This window comes from Cololabis saira, chromosome 1, assembly GCF_033807715.1.
Source record: "Cololabis saira isolate AMF1-May2022 chromosome 1, fColSai1.1, whole genome shotgun sequence".
Classification (NCBI taxonomy): Eukaryota; Metazoa; Chordata; class Actinopteri; order Beloniformes; family Belonidae; genus Cololabis; species Cololabis saira.
The window spans coordinates 54113761-54130059 of NC_084587.1; the positions used below are offsets into that span (position 1 = coordinate 54113761).

The 16299-nt window shown below is 42.4% G+C and overlaps 1 protein-coding gene across 2 annotated transcripts; it reads right to left on the reverse strand.

Moving 5' to 3' along the window:
• Positions 1–878: 878 nt before the first annotated feature.
• On the reverse strand, positions 879–14135 carry traf5 (Tnf receptor-associated factor 5). Of its 2 annotated transcripts, XM_061726154.1 has the most exons (12): positions 14059–14128; positions 13318–13410; positions 11503–11787; positions 10535–10598; positions 10242–10343; positions 6720–6884; positions 6261–6338; positions 4890–4964; positions 4693–4785; positions 4396–4536; positions 3949–4114; positions 879–1636 (listed from the first exon to the last, which is right to left on the reverse strand). In XM_061726154.1, the coding sequence occupies exons 2-12, from the start codon at positions 13407–13409 to the stop codon at positions 1044–1046; spliced, it is 1854 nt and encodes a 617-aa protein (XP_061582138.1). In that variant the 5' UTR covers position 13410; positions 14059–14128; the 3' UTR covers positions 879–1043. The 2 variants fall into 2 exon arrangements, with proteins under 2 accessions (XP_061582138.1, XP_061582145.1); XM_061726161.1 differs by lacking the exon at positions 13318–13410 and having other exon boundaries at positions 14059–14135.
• Between the last annotated feature and the right edge of the window lie 2164 nt (positions 14136–16299).

Here is a 16299-nt window from a genome sequence, read left to right on the forward strand (position 1 = left end):
CGTATTTCAAGACATGTTTCTTTCCCTGCAGTTGATAAGATTCAACAGATAAGGTTCAACATCGGCTCCTACAACGTACAAAACACCTCTCTTTGTCAGTATAAATATGACTGGATTGATGACCACAGTTCTCTCCTACCTATGTGGTTTGAGAAAAGTGAACCTCCGATTGGAAAACATTGTGCATGATATAATAAAAGCTTGTATTAACTTTGATTCTGTTCCCTGGTTTTCTTGTGGTACATTACACAAATGAACACGAGGATCTTCACCCTAAACAGGAATAAGTAACTACAATCAAAAGATGGGTGGAGGATGTAACGTAACATTAATTTGCATCATAGCCAGACAAGCTAGAACAGGTAAGTGGTGGTAACGGAGCTCAGGTGGATGTGTTCCAGCATCCAGCCCCACTTGGTTCACTCATGTCCATTTGTTGATTCCCTGAGGTTGGACAGCATGAGTCCCCACCAATATGGGATAGTGCAGCTAAATGAAAAAGATGTACGGAAAACCCATGTGTGATGTCACAGAGGGTCCGTCCTGTTCTTACCGTCGTGCTTCTAAAACGTGATTCTGATTCGATACTCTTTAGGAACATGAGACACTTACGGAAGAGTATTAGGGCCAGGCAGGAGAAAAAATATTTGAGAGGGGAAGATTTTTTTTTATTGTGCACTTCGAGAAAAAAGTTGAAATTTCGAGAAAAAAGTCGAAATGTCGAGATTAATGTTGAAATACAATTTCAAGAATAAAGTCGAAATTTCGAGAATAAAGTTGAAATACATTTTGACTTTTTTCTCAAAATTGGACTTCATTATTATTCTCGACATTTCGACTTTTTTCTCGACATTTTGACTTTTTTCTCGAAGTGCATAATGGAAAAAAAATCTTCCTCCTCTAAAATTATTATTATTATTTTTATTTTTCTCCTGCCTGGCCCTAATACCTTTCCGTAGACACAAAGCAGATCAGCCTGCTGTCCACTACAATGCCATCCCTGAAATCCACTTCAGGTGGCACCAAAGTCATACATGAGATTTTTACAGCTGCTCCAAGCCTGCGGTGTCCACCTTAACTTTGACAAACAGTGTGTCATCTTTGACAAACACAGCTTTCCCTGGAGTTTCTAGGGTGTCGAGGGAAATGAAGCACGAGAATCCGACGGCAACGTTGCTCACGGCTTCGGCTTCGGCAGCCGGCTGCTGGAAGCATTTGTTGGCCGGGTCGGGTCTGAAGCTGAGGCTCTGGTGGTTCCTGGAGCCGCTCTGATCCATGACGGACAGCGACACCGTCTGTCTGAACGGCCACGGCAGCAGAGCATCAAAGTCTCCCGGCATGAGGACTACGTAAAGGGACAGGTGGGTTCCCCTTCCGTCCCCGTCCCCGTTCAGGTACACTTTGATGGCCATCTTGTAGCCGCAGCGTCCCGTGTGGAACGGCGTACTGGTCAGGCACGGCAGCTGCTCTCTGGCTGAGGCCTCTTTCTTTTTCTGAAAGTCATCAATCTTCCAAATGAGTCGGCCATCGTAGGACGTCACCTCCAGCTCTTGCAGGTGCTGCTTGTTGAGATTGAGTTGAGCAACGTGAATATCCAGGAGACCCGAGTGACACTTGAGTTTCTCCTCCAACGACGCTGGGGAAAGAAAGCACTGATTTTACTTCTGGACATTAACAGCACAAATACACAATTAATCAAAATGCTGAACTGAACTGAGGTGCAGTGAAAGTTTGTATTATTCTACACATCTCCCCTGTATGTGTTCACTGAAGAACCTGGGGCCTCATTTAAAATGGAGTGCGTAGGAGTCATACTAAAATTGCACATACACCCAAAAGCCAAAAATGCCGGGCGCAAAAAAAAATCCGGATCAATAAAACCATGTGCACGCACACCTCCATGCAATTTTCGCTTTATAAATCACAGTCCAGCTGGAAGGTTGCTCAGCTGAATCCGCCTCATATCCCGCCCTCTACACGCCCACTTTATACCAAAAATGGTATGTTTTTGCATATGAATGAGCCTGCTGAGCATGGGCAGTGGCTTCCTGCAGCCTGTTTGGCGTCAGGATGAATGAGAAGTATCCAGCCACCGTGCCACTGAATTTTACTGAGATCTGAGATCGAGATGTTGTGGATGAGGTGGAGGACAGGAAAACCACATTATTTTGTGGTCACAGTAAAATTAGAAAAATAAATAGTATAAAATACTGCGAGTGAGTGGCAGCACGCCGTTGCTGCGCGGAACGCAGTGAGTTCCCCGGCGCAACAGTGGGGACATGCCCCCCGTCTTTTCAAAATCATGTTTTTGTTCCCCCCACTTTTTACAGTTTAAAAACTAAAGGTAGGATCGGCCATTAATTGCAAGTCATCGACACACACTGTGCAAAGATGATGCGAGAACAGCCCGGCAGCCCCGCTTCACCCCCCGCTCCCCCTCCTCCTCTCCCGTCTCCCCTCAGAGCTGCTCAGGGCGGGTTTATGGTTCTGCGTCACCAACGCAGAGCCTACGGCGTAGCTGCGCGTCACTGCGTACCCTACGCCGTAGGCTCTGCGTCGTTTTAACGCGGGACCCTAATTAGACTTACACCCGCACCTAAAGGTTTCACGAGCGCGTAAAACTCATTATATATATCAAAAAATCTGTGTCCCTTTAGGGAAGAAATGAGGGGCTCCGTGGAGCCCCTAAACGCTCTACGAAGCCCCTCATTTGTTCTGTCCTAAAGCGGTGGTTGAAGGAGGTTCCCGGCGTGTCACCGCGGCTGCAGCAGCAGCAGAGTCCTGACTGACGCTGAGCTTCAAACACAGGGGGACACGATCAGCGCCATTTTATTATAAGTCTGATATATGTTGTGATATGTGATTACATTATTATTGAGTATGACATTAATCTGGCTTCATTTCACCACCTCACAGCCTGCGTCGCCAGTTCCCCGTGTCTTAAGTAAATTCTTACGGGAGGGTGAGGGTTGCCGTAAAGATAAGCAGATTTTTCGGTTAGTTTTTTCTTTTTAGATCAGAGGCTTTGCGTAGATGGCGGCTTCCGCATCTTTCAAGCCCTTTTTGTGCGCAAGCAAGCTTTATAGATGAGGCCCCTGCAGTTCTTTACAGCAGGTCATTCAAATCGATCTTCAGTCAGATTTGTTCCCTCTCACCCAACATGTCTTCTCAGTTTTACAGAAAAAAAAAAAAAAAACGAAAGATCAGAGCAGACAATAAAGCACGTATGTGTTTGTTATCTACAAAAATGGGTCAAGGAACAACAGAGATGTCCATCAATATGTTTGAACTGAGAAATGACCGTTATTTATGGAGCTAGAACAGTCTCAAAAGTGACAAATGCACACGCTGATCCACAAATGCACCAAATATCTAATCACTTTTCTAAGCGAACTGACGCAAACGCAGGCTCAAACAGCAGGTGTATCCGCCCCTTTAATCTGATTGGTTTACAAGTAAATCGTCCCCCACGTGGTGTTCGCTCTTATGATTGGCTGAAACAAAGGAAGAAATCTGATTGGTTGCAGATCCTTCCGTGTTTAAAAAAACGCATTTGTGGATCGAGTCACGTCAGGGGAGTCTCACACACAAATGCAGTACAGCCCACAAACAAAAAACGTTTGTAAATCAGGTTATAATTGTGTGTGCATCAAAAATACAATTGTGTATCTTGTCCTACGCATGTGTGAATTGTCCTGTGCATTTGTGCATTGGTCTGTGCGTTTGTCACTTTTGAGACTATTCTAACTCCATAGTTATTACTTCTTACGCTTCATGCTTTCACCCCCAGGCCCAGGTGGAGGCAGATGAGAGTTCTGTTCCCAACCACAGAGCACACTTAAGAACACTTAAGTTCATCGTGTTGTGCAAACAGATGCCAGTTCTAGGATGTGTGGTGAAATCAGTTCTGATCCAGCTGCTCCTTAAACAGAAAGCAGGATTTTGTACCTATGTGATCCCTGAGGGCCTCGGCCGCCAACACCTCCTGCATCACGGCGTCCAGAGACTTCCTGAGCTGCTCCAGCTCCTCCAGGTCAGCGGCCCGTCCCCGAGACAGCTGCTGGACGCCCAGCTGGACGGAGGACAGGGCGTCCTCCTGCCTGCTCAGAGACCTCTGCTCAGAGACACAGGAAACATAGCAGCTCAGCCTCGGCAGGGATTAAAGGATGCTTTCAGGTGATGAATATAACAATTCAATTAAGAGAAAATGTGAACAACAGGATGATTTTATAAAAAAATAATAAAAAACTGCATTTTATGTAGACAAACAAGTTATGAATATGCAATATGATGCAGAAAAAGAAGAAGAGGATGTATTTGATCAAAATGTTGCATTTATAGGCTTGGGAAAAATCTAGCTGAGGGTAAAGAAAGGCTGATCAGCAGCTTTTTCACCTGAGCAGTGGAGACGATGTGGTCATGGTTGCTGCTCTGCTGCAGCAGAGGTCTGATCTGCTTCTGCAGGCCGGTGAGCACCACGCTGCCCGTCTGGATCTGCTGCTCCCGGAGCAGAGCCTCCTCCTGCAGAACCTCCACCTGAAACACAGGGAGAGTCTGAGGTTAGCCGGGGGTTTCTAACCGCTTAGAGCTGAAGAAATCAAAACTGTGCAGAGCAAAGATGAATAAGTCTTTGTGTTTGTCAAAGAAGCTTTTAATAAGGGAAGGAGGAAACAATGTTCCAACCACGTAAACCTGTTGTTCCAGGTGGGTGTTGCTCTGCAGAACCATCAGCATGTGATGACTCACAGCAACCTCCTCGTGCTTCTTCACACTCCCTCTCTTACCCTGCGAGACACAACTCCTCTTCATTAGAGAAACGATACAGATGGAAATGGGAAACAATATCGGCTGATCATAAATGTCCAGGTCAGACGCTGGGATGGACCTACCTGGACAGAGCAACCGAACGGCTTGTAGGAGCAGTCAGTGTGAACCTCGGAACACGACTCTCTGTGCTCCGTCAGCTGAAGGACAAGAACATGTGAAGGTTATGTCTATATTACCGTACGGCCATGGCGAGCCTGTGATGAGCTCGGCGAGAGCTTTTAAAGTCTGTATTTGTGGGTTACAGTTGCAGTGTTGGCTAAATGTAAACGACTCAGTTCACTTGAAAATGAGGGTCAGTTCGACCGTCAAGCTCGTGGTTTGTTCGCCTGTTCTTCAACCTCCTGACCCAGAGTCCAGTCTCTCTCCATTTATTGCAAAAGTTAAGAAATCTACCCTTCCATGAGAGCAATTATCAGAGGTACGAAGGTGGAGTTTTTATTTTATTTTATGTTTATTTGATATGGACATAGCAGTTACATTGGACAAACCAGATGCATTGTTTAAGTGTTTTAGCACAAGTGCTAATTCGCAACACTTGTCCATAGGCAGCTTTTGAAAAGAATAGAGAGCAATAAAATATTAAGATAACAAGAATGGGGAAAAAAAATAATAATAAAAGAAATAAAATTAAAAAAAAAACAACAAAACAATTGGAAAAGAAATCAAAGAAATACAAACAATTTTCAATTAGAAAAGACAACAAAGCAAGCAGTCAACAAGTTAAGAACTATTCATGTGTACACTGCTGATTAGATTTTAACCACTGTTTGAGTCCTTTGTTAAAAGCTTTTGTGTTGGTCTCTAATTTGAACTCAGTGGAGAGAGTTCCAAAGTTTTCCCCCTTTACAGAGAGAGAGACTGGCAGAGAGAAGTGTTGCATTGTGGGATGAGACAGTCACCACTAGTGGATGCTCGTGTGGTCGCTCTGTGAGAGCTGTGACGCCTAACAACCACGCCAGAGAACAGTGTTGACACATGATGATTTAAACATTTAAAGAAACATTTTAAAATACTGAGGTTAATAACATTTTCAAAAGTGAGGAGGTTGTGTTTCCTTAAGATGCAGTGATGCCATTTCATTGGTTTTTGGTCCATGATTTTTATGTCTTGCTTGTATATAGAGACTATAGGTTTCATAGTGGTTGTGGAAGCCTGTGACCATGATGTGATGCAGTATGATAAATGAGAAAGAATCATAGGATGCATGTATAGTTTTGCAGCTTGGTGAGACAGGTTCCTTCTGATAAAACGAAAACAGTTCAAATTTGGTTTTGCATCTATCACCATCATCATGCATAGTAACACTTCTACGTTAAAACTAGGTAAGTAAGGTAAACTCCGGAGAGGATACCGCCACACAACAGCTTTCAGATCAATTAAATGTGCTTCAATCATGTCCTGGAAGATGAGAAAGATTATTAGGAGGAGCTCACCTTGTGTCTGGCTACCTTGCTGGAGCAACCGTCTGGACACTCCACCTGCACCTCCGGACACGAGCTCTGCATGTGCTCCTACAAGCAGCCAGAAACAAAAAACACTTCCTTATGTTCTGCCGTTCATTTTTTACATGTATACAGTTTTTTTTATACAGTTTTTTCCATTCTTTCATCCATTCATGTGCAATATTCTTTCATTCATTCATTCATTTTCATAGTGTATATATATTTATATTCTGTTTCTTATTTTGTTTTTACATAGCCTTTTCATGTGTGCACTTTTATGGAGCTGCTGCTTAATCTCATATATTATAATGACAATAAAGGCTTTCTATTCTATTCTATTTAATAGAAAATAGGCAAACTACAATCTTCCAATCTTTACCTGCACCGTAATAAGTTTAATAAACGTGAAAATAAAACAACAGATCCTACCAGAAGACGAGGCTGTGTTACCTGGAGGAGGCTGAGCTGCAGGGGCTGCCTGCAGTGCGTGCAGGGCTCTCTGCGGTGAGGGCAGCTGCTGCTCAGGTGTTCCTGCAGATGCCTCCTCTGCAGCACCTCCCTGCAGCCCGGGTGGCTGCACTGCAGCGGCTCGTGCTGGCAGGACCTCAGGTGCTCCTGCAGAGAGCACATGGAGGGTAATGGAGACCCGCGGGTGCTTACAGAGCTTCAGGAGCCGTCCCTCCGGCAACGGAGCGCTTTTAAAACGCATGCAAGGCAAGTTCCTCAACTACTTTTGTGTTGAACAAAACTTTAAGACACCAATTAGATTCATTCAGGAATACCATCAGGAATTCCTGACAGCTGCATGAGGGCATCAAGTCTAAACCTTTAGCCAGACTGCAAGAGAAGTGCTGCAACAGCTGACACAACCTTCACACAAACCCTCAGCCCATGCAGGAAGCGTGGGCTCACAAAGACAGCTTTTACATCTCTAATTAAGATCTGTGACCAGACGCTAACATCCGACCCATGGGACTTTGAGCTTACGCTGGTCTAAACCTGCAGTTTGCTGTCTTTGCTCTAGTTCGAATAAAGAAGCAGCTAGTTTTCTGTCTCTCTTGTGGATGTTTTCTTTGTCTTTTTTAGTTTTATTAGTTTTAACCACATTTAAACTTAACCGTTAGAATGCTTTCCCTCACTTGTCACCTCTAGAGTTGGTGGCAGGCGTGTGCCTGAGACCAGGTAGACGTGCCTTAAAAATGACTCCCTGAATAGAAGAATTCTCCACAGATATCCAAGGTTTTCCTTCACTTTAGATGCATGTGCAGTTTTCCCTGCTTGCTCTACCTGCTCATTTAACGTGCAGGGTGTTTAAATGATCACGTCATACTGGCTGATGCACGAGCTTGGTGCTTTCATTATTGACAAGTAAGAAAAAAAACATTTTCTTACAGTTTGAAACCAGCAGCAAAGGTTACATGAAGTAATTCTGTATTTGACCCGGTCTTTGTACGTTTTGACCGTATAGAAACGTAATTATTGTTAGTTGTGTGAAATAAGACCAGGAAACAGGCATTGTGGCAAAGAATTGTCAAATTGGTTTAATTCACCGTACAAATTGTTACAGATTACTTTTGTAATACTGTATTTGACCTGGTCTTTGTACGTTTTGACCGTATAGAAACGTAATTCTTGCCATTGTAAGAATGAGATGTACCTGCTGGATCTACTGCCCTTACTTTTTAACTACTTGTGCTTTTTATTATTTTACCTCTTTTCTTATCATTTTATTTTATTTTATTTGTTATTTACTGTTATTATGTCTTGTCACTTTTAATGTTGATGTAAAGCTGTGCTGCACTGTTTATTGATTTAACCAAGGCTTTTGATTGTGTTAACCATGGATTACTGCTTAAAAAACTCAAAGATATTGGCTTTTCTGACCCAGCTGTTCACTGGTTCAGGAATTATCTTACAGACAGGACCCAATGTGTAGCCACAGATGGGCACCAGTCAGACTTTATCACAATTTCCAATGGGGTCCCTCAAGGTTCTGTTTTGGCTCCTGTTCTATTTACAGTTTTTATTAATGATATCGGGAGGAATCTGAACAGTGCAAAAATCCATCTTTACGCAGATGACACAGTTATTCATTCAATCGCCCCCTCTCTTTCCCAAGCCATCAATGATCTCCAGTCTGCTTTTGAACAGCTCCAGACATCACTGACTGAACTAAAGTTGGTCCTTAATGCCAAAAAGACCAAATTTATGACTTTCACCAGAACCGGTTCAACCAACATCATCCATCCTGGAATACAAACTACAGGAGGAGAAACTATTGAAAGAGAACCAACATATAAATACCTGGGTATCTGGTTGGATGACAAACTGTCATTTTCAGAACATGTGTCTCATCTGCTAAAGAAACTGAGGGCTTTGCTGGAGTTTTATTATAGAAACAAAACCTGTTTTAACATTGTTGCCAAGAAAAAGCTGGTACAGACAACTTTTTTAAGCACTCTGGACTACGGGGACATTATTTATATGCATGCTGCCTCCTCAAAACTTCATTGCCTTGATACAGTTTATCACAGTGCTTTACGTTTTATTACTAACTCAGCGTTTAGGACACATCACTGTGTTCTCTATTCTCTGGTCTCCTGGCCCTCACTGACCCTAAGGAGACAACAACATTGGATTATTTTTATTTACAAAGCCCTTCTGAATAAACTCCCCACATATCTGTCCAACGTGTTGTCTCCAGTTCACAGTGTGTACAGCTCCCGCTCTTCCACACGGAAGCTGTATAAAATTCCTAGGATTAATACAGAACTTGGCAAAGCAGCTTTCTCCTACGCTGCTCCTGGTCCTGGAACCACATTCAGAACTCTCTTAAACTTTCTGGACTCATCTCCTTGGGGGAATTCAAGGTTCTTCTTAAACAGAAACTAAGAGAAATGTGCACCTGCTATTTTTAATGTAAAGTATTGTAATGTTGTTTGCACTGTTTGTTGTTGTTGTTGTTGTTGTTGTTGTTGTTGTTGTTGTTGTTAAATTGATTTTATTGTTGTTGCACCAGTTAAGCCTTTTGGCCAGGTCTCCCTCGCAAAAGAGATTCAGTCTCAAGGGATTTTCCTGGTAAAATAAAGGTTAATAAAAAGCACTTTGAATTAACTTGTAATTACCTTGCGCTATACAAATAAACTCCCTTGCCCTCTGAGTAGTGTAGGTGTAACAGCACTAGTTTGCAGAGTGAGGAATTCTGATGGGACTTCAGCTGACTACTACTCAGAATCGGGGCCATAGAAAAGCTCATTTTCACCACCGGTAGGAAGACGACTCAAAGCACATTGGATTTGGTTTCAGTCAGTGTTGTATCCTGGATATTTCTAGTGGCTTCATCTTTGCACGAGCCAGTCATGTGGACTGATTCTACGCAAAACCACAGACCGTGTTACAACACAGATGTTCCGCAGGAAAGAAAATGTATTGACAACGTGATTAACTGCCTGGAGAAAAGTGATGCAGTGAAAGTTGACCTAATAAAGGTCTGGCTATGAAACGTATGAGGTTTCAATCATTTTAGATGGTAAAAACTTCCAAATGGCCTTCATTCTCAGTCTTGCTCTCCGTCAGAATTCCCCCCTGATTCCTGGAGAGAACAGTGTGGCTGTCTCCACAGCAAAAAAGACACCACTTCACAGAATCATGTTTAAACAGAAAAAGAACAAAAGAATAATCCCTTTAAATTAGACACAATTAGAAAGCAGCATCAGCCAAAATGCTGGCAATTAGCTAATTATCTACTAGGCTCGTTCACTTTATCTGATCAGTGTACTATGAGTTCTGGAAATCATTTTACAATTGAATACATGATACTTGAAACCTTTCTGAGCAGGTTTCAAGCATCTCTCCCACCCTGTGGTTACGGGGCAGGTGGTTTACTAATGGATTGTAGGGTCCATGCCATTTGGGCATGGACCCTACAATCCATTAGAAAAGGAAAAACAGGACTGACGTGTTTGTTCATACCTGCAGCTGGTTCAACATGAGGACAGAGGTGCATGATGGGGAGTTGGTGCAGTACACCTGCAGACCGGAGATTTCCCGTTTACAGCAGTTATCCTGGAAAACCTACACAAAAAATAAAAAAATATCAATTTACGGAGTCGGATCAACACAGACTGTATTGTAGAAAAACCTGGTGAATCTTATTTGTTTCTTGAAACATGCCCTCATTTGGTAAACTCGGTCTGAACATGGTGGATGATGGTGTCAAAGCTGGATTCAAACATGCTGAAACAAAGCAGTTAAAGTTAAAGTACCTCTGCGGGTGTGATCACGGCTTCGTCCACAGGGCAAACCGGGCTGGAGGGGGACGAACGCTCCCTGAAACACAAGGCAGGCTGGAGGTCAGGCAACTGGAAAGCTGTTTCAGCTGAACTTTTCTCCGTATCACTGTGTCTCAAGCTGAACTGTATCAGTATGTTATATTATATTCGGAGGGAGTGGTTTTTGATAGTCAGTAAGATAAGTCTGGGGTAAGGTGGGTGTGTTCCAACTAACTTCCAGGCTGGTTTGTTGTGTTCATTTGCCCATTTTTAGATGATCTGGGGCTGGGTGGAGTCTGCTCTTGCTGTGATGGCATCAACGGGAGCTTTAAAAAAATGGGCTTCAAAATCCCTCTACCAAGAATCAATGAGTGACATCATGGTGGGTTTGTCCAGTTCTTTTTATACAGATTTTCATGTGACTCTACAGAAATTAAATGTATATTGCACTTCTGCGAACAGATTGGGCCAAAGCTCCCAAACTGCAACTCGTATGTTTTAAAGTATGTACTGCTGGAATGATTCAAATCTGAATGAAATCCATTATTTGATGTTTACATGTTTGGCTCTATCTTGCACATACTTAACAAACTGAAATATGAACCACGACAAAATAATCTTCTATGGGATTTGTTTTGGTTTCACCCACTTATAGGAGAAGTAAAACACAATCTGGTACTGCCGAGGGACTCACTAATCACGTTCCCTGGTTTCTCTTCCTCAACCTAATTTCAGTCACATTTTCTCCCCTTTTCCCCCCCGACTGTAGCTCTACTGGCCCTCAGAACTACTGCAGCAAGTAAGCAGACAGAAAGGACATGTGCCCCCTGAACGGGTTATTAAGGTGCTGAGAACATAGCCTTGTAAGAATCGTTAAAGCCATAACTGTTCTGGTTGGGGGAGTGTAAAAATACTATGCAGTTTTGTCACTGTGCATAAATCTTAGGGTCAGTGGCTCTTACAGCAGGTCTTGGAGGCAGTGGAAGCAGTAGATGTGTCCACAGGAGTTCTGCTGGGGATTGAGCACAACACCGTTGCAGATGGGACACACAAACTCCTCCTTCAGCTTCACCACAAACTTTAAGGAGTGCTGGATGGAAGTCAGCTCTGATTCCCAGGAGGCCAAGGGACCTGGCATTCTCATCCTGGTCTCCCCGGACTCAAGCCTCGACTCCTCACACCGCCTCAGGGGTTCCACAGACTGTAAACTGGACTGTTCAAAATGTGTTTCTGCAGTTGCCATGAGTCTGCAGGAGAACAGGAGAAACAAATATTGTACAGATAACTGAAAAACATTTATAATTAGTTTTTGAACAGGAAGTTTTACTATTTTAGAAATTATTAGATTTCTTTAATTTTTTTGATAAAGTGCTAACATCTAAATCCCCAATTCCAATGAAATTGGGACGCTAAATGATTTGCAAATCTCATAAACCCTAATTTTATTCCCAGTTAAACATAAACACCTTTTTAGATGTGTTGCTGCCATAAAACTCAAAATGAGTTAATATGTTCCATGAAATAGCAAATTAGTTCAATTTTGACATTAACATGTTATTTATGTTGTATTACAAGCTCCACGCTGGATGTTTTATTCTGTCAGTTAAACTAGTAGGTGGGAGACTTTTCTACCAGCCAACCAGATACTACTCACAGATATTGTGTTTAAAAGTGGAACGTGTTAATGGTTTAAAATAAAGTTAAATCTAAGTCTAAACTGAAACAGATGTATTTTCTTTCACGACATTTGACACGAAGCAACAGTTCCAGCCCGCCGTCAACAACAAAGTGAAACTGAAACAAGCTGTGCAACATGTGCTAAAGTTACAAAATATAGCGACTCAGATGACTTTTTTTCTCTGCCAGATTATTTACTAAAGAAAATTTAGGCCAAAAAGGAAAATTGTTGGTAATAAGGAGGGGATTTCTCTGGTAAATGTACCCCAAATCTGAGAAAAATACAACTCAGCCCATGACTTTCATCTCAGACACTCACTTTAAACTGAAAATGTTAAATGTTAAAAACCATCACAGCACAATTAGCAAAACAGTCTGTTTAGAAGGCAATGCACGACTCAAGTTTAGCAAAACTTCATCTTAACAAACAACAAGAACACCTATGGAACAATGGACAGATGAGACCACAGTGAAGTTGTCTGGCTTTAATCCCCAGCGTGAAAACCGAACACAGCATTTCAGCATAAACATCCCTTACCCTGCATCAAGCACGGTGGTGGGGGAGTAATGATTTGGGGCTGTTTTGCAGCCATGAGCCCATGATCTCTTTATACCAGAGTATTCTACAGGCAAATCTTTTAGAATATCCAACCACTAAAACTTGGTTGAAACTGGATCCTGCAGCAGGCCGGTGATCCAGCAAACACAGCAACCACTAACAAATCTACATCAGAATAGCAGAAATATACCGGGTACTTGGTAGTACAACTCAGGAGAACCTAACCTGGAGGACATGACGATGCACGCCAGTATTTCTGCAACAGGAGCAGCAGTGTGTGACATCACGGCTAAACTAGCAGGGTAACGTGCAGTGAAAATGTCTGCAGTTTAATTGAGCATAAAATAAACACTCTAAACATTAATCCTACGCAAAATGAACCATAGACTCCTGGATAAAGCGTTTAGAACTGTTACTTTTTGTATTTCAGCCATATTATAAACAATGTTCAGGGACACCACAATTATGAAGTTATAACAACTATATTCTGGTATGAGAAGATCATAAAACTACATACTATCAAACAATAACAAAGTTCTACCTTTTTTTTGCTGTTATTGCTGCTTGTTGGTGTGAAACACAGTCTGGGACACGCTGCTGTGTGAAGTCTCCAGAAGCCTCCACTGGATGCATCCTTGATCAAATGGACAGTGCAGAAACAGCTGATGATGGTTTACAAGCACACACGCGTGCACACACGCGTGCACGTACAGGCAAGCATGCATACTGAGAAACAGCCAGGGTTGAGGAATGGCCTGTCAAAGTCTAAACCTCTGAGAGGTGCGGATCAGCAAAAACACAAACCCTCAGGGTAATATAGTAATACTGTATAAGTGCTCGGTGCGCCTCAGCCACGTGTGACTGACAGAACCTGCACCCGCGGGTTCGAGTTCCTCTACGACACGCCGCGCACACGCACCATTACATGTTGTAAAGATAGTGGTTCAGCTGAATCAGGAATCAGGATCATCAGAGTGAAATGTGTGAACTCGGGATGAGGCTGCTCTGTGACGTCAGAGGGCAGCATGGGGAATCCCCTCTCCGTCCACGGTGACCCCCCCTAACCCCCCCACCGTGGGGTCTCTGACCAGTAATGACCAGTAATGACCACTACTGGTCATTACTGGTCAAGGTTCGCGACCCGCCCGCGGGACCGCGCAGGCGGCTCCTGCGCGTTCCCGCCACGAGCGCTTTACTTTCATTTTCCCCAGTTAAGTCTGTCCGTCAGTCAGTCCACTCACACACACACACACGCAGCTCCGGTCTGGGGGGGTTTTCTTACCCCAGTGGGGTCCCGGCCGAGGCATGGAAGCAGCAGATCGATGATCGATCCAGTGATGATCAGCTCTCAGCAGATCAGCAGATCAGCAGATCAGCAGAGCTGGGGAGGAAATCACAAGTGCAGGAAGTGACTTCAACAACCTGCTGCTGCTGCTGCTGCTGCTGCTGCTGCTGCTTTAGTGATGCAGGGGAGATGTTACAGCCTAATAAGGTCTAGATACATAGATGGATTATGGATAGATTGTACTATGATCAGTGAATGTAAGAAGTGGCCATTTCAACCTGTTGCTCTATTTTTGCTCTAGTTATCAGCAGTACTCGAGTTGTAAAAAATAAATCAGGGGGGATGGTGGATTTTATCATATGGGGAAAGATAATGTATGCTGATTACTAATAATATAATATAATACAAATAATAGCAGTGACCAAAACACCTGCAGAAATACTGCAGGAATGACATAGCAGCAGTTAAATGCAGCCTTCTGTAAGCTTTAAATATCCACTGGGCTTACATCAAATACATCAAAACACAACAATAAAAAACACTTTTCTGAACTTATCAATATGACTCTGTCATTCACAGGATAAGTAACATGGATCACTGCAAAAACTCAAAATCTTAACAAGAATATTTGTCTTATTTCTAGTTAAAATGTCTCATTTTAGTAAAAAAAAATCTCATTACACTTAAAACAAGACTCATCACTGGAAAAAACAACAATTTTCACCTGTGTCAAGTAGAATTTCACTTGAAATAAGTAAAAAAATCTGCCAGTGGAACAAGATTTTTTTTGCTTGTAATGAGAAGATAAATCTTGTTCCACTGGCAGATATTTCTACTTATTTCAAGTGAAAATTTACTTGAAACAGGTGAAAATTGTCAAATAATTTATTTTTCTGGTGTTATTTTTCTGGTGATGACTCTAAATGTTGAAATAGCAGTAAAACCACATTCATTGATGAAATGACATAAGGGATGGAAAGGAGGGATGACAGTTTTACAGGGGGGGTGATTTTGACCATTTTTATTTCAGGGGGGAGTGGTTTTTATTATCAAAATAGGGCCTGCCTTAATTTAGCAGTTAGGAAAACACTTATACAGGCTACATTCTTAAGTGTTCTAGACTACGGGGATATTATTTACATGCATGCTGCCTCCTTTAGACTCTGTGTATCACAGTGCTTTACGTTTTAAATCCAACTCAGTGTCCCGGACACATCCCTGTGTACTTTATGATTTGGTTTCCTTCATTAAGCCTAAGCAGAAAGCAGCATTGGTATGTTTTTATGTACGAAGCCATACTGGGGAAACTTCCTTCATATCTGTGTAATCTCCCATCCTTCACCAACAGCTGCTATAATCTTTGTTCCACTAGATGCTGCTCTACCAGGTACCAAGGCTTTAACAGAGCTTGGTAGAGCAGCTTTCTCCTATTTTACGCCCTGGTCATGGAACAATCTTCACAACACATTACAGTTTAGTGATTGGGTCTCCCTGAGAGTTCAAAGCTCTGAAAGAAAACTGTGTAACTGAAGAGTGCAATTGCTATTTCTAAACGGGATTTTGTTGTATGTCTGTTGTTCTTTGTCTGTTTTTAACGTGTTTTTTTAAATAATTTTTGTTATTTTGTAAGGGTGTGCTATCTTGGCCAGGTCTCCCTCGAAAAAGAGATTTTAATCTCAAGGGACATCCTGGTTAAATAAATAAAAATAAATAAAGTATGCATGAATGAGGTGACAGTATTTTACAATAGATGGGGAACTGCAGTTATTTTAACTCGGAAAATAAAGCGAAAGTGTGTTACAATTACTGATATGTAGTGGTAAAGTTGGAGATAGCAACCATCTCAAAGGCTGACTATCAACTAATCACATCTTCCTCTGGTTAAGTAACCAGACGATGAGAAAACCGGCATCACTCAAATATCTTTGCTCTCCTTCCTTCTGGAAAATGCTCCATTTGTCTTGTTTTTCTCCCTTTTTTCAGGCTTTCACTTCTTTGAAATGTGGGATTCTCGAGCCATTGTTAGTTCTTGCATTACAGAGGAACTGTGATCCTCCACTTTCCCACGAAATCTGTCACAATTAGGATATCCCCACCTTCTTCTTCTGTGTTGCCCTGTTAACCTATTGACCTGTATTTTACTGCATCGACACCCCAAACAGAGGAAGATGGTGCCACAAATGTAGGTGTGTTTGCATGAAGCACCACTTAAAGCAGCACAATGTAACTTTCAGCTTT

Bases quoted from the DNA above. Each gene is read 5' to 3' on its own strand.
- traf5 (XM_061726154.1), bottom strand. From the start codon at position 13,409: ATGCATCCAGTGGAGGCTTCTGGAGACTTCACACAGCAGCGTGTCCCA. The intron at 10,344-10,534 runs GTACTTTAACTT...TTTTTTGTGTAG, and splicing joins CCGTGATCACACCCGCAGAG to GTTTTCCAGGATAACTGCTG. The intron at 4,115-4,395 runs GTGAAAAAGCTG...GTCTCTGAGCAG, and splicing joins ACATCGTCTCCACTGCTCAG to AGGTCTCTGAGCAGGCAGGA.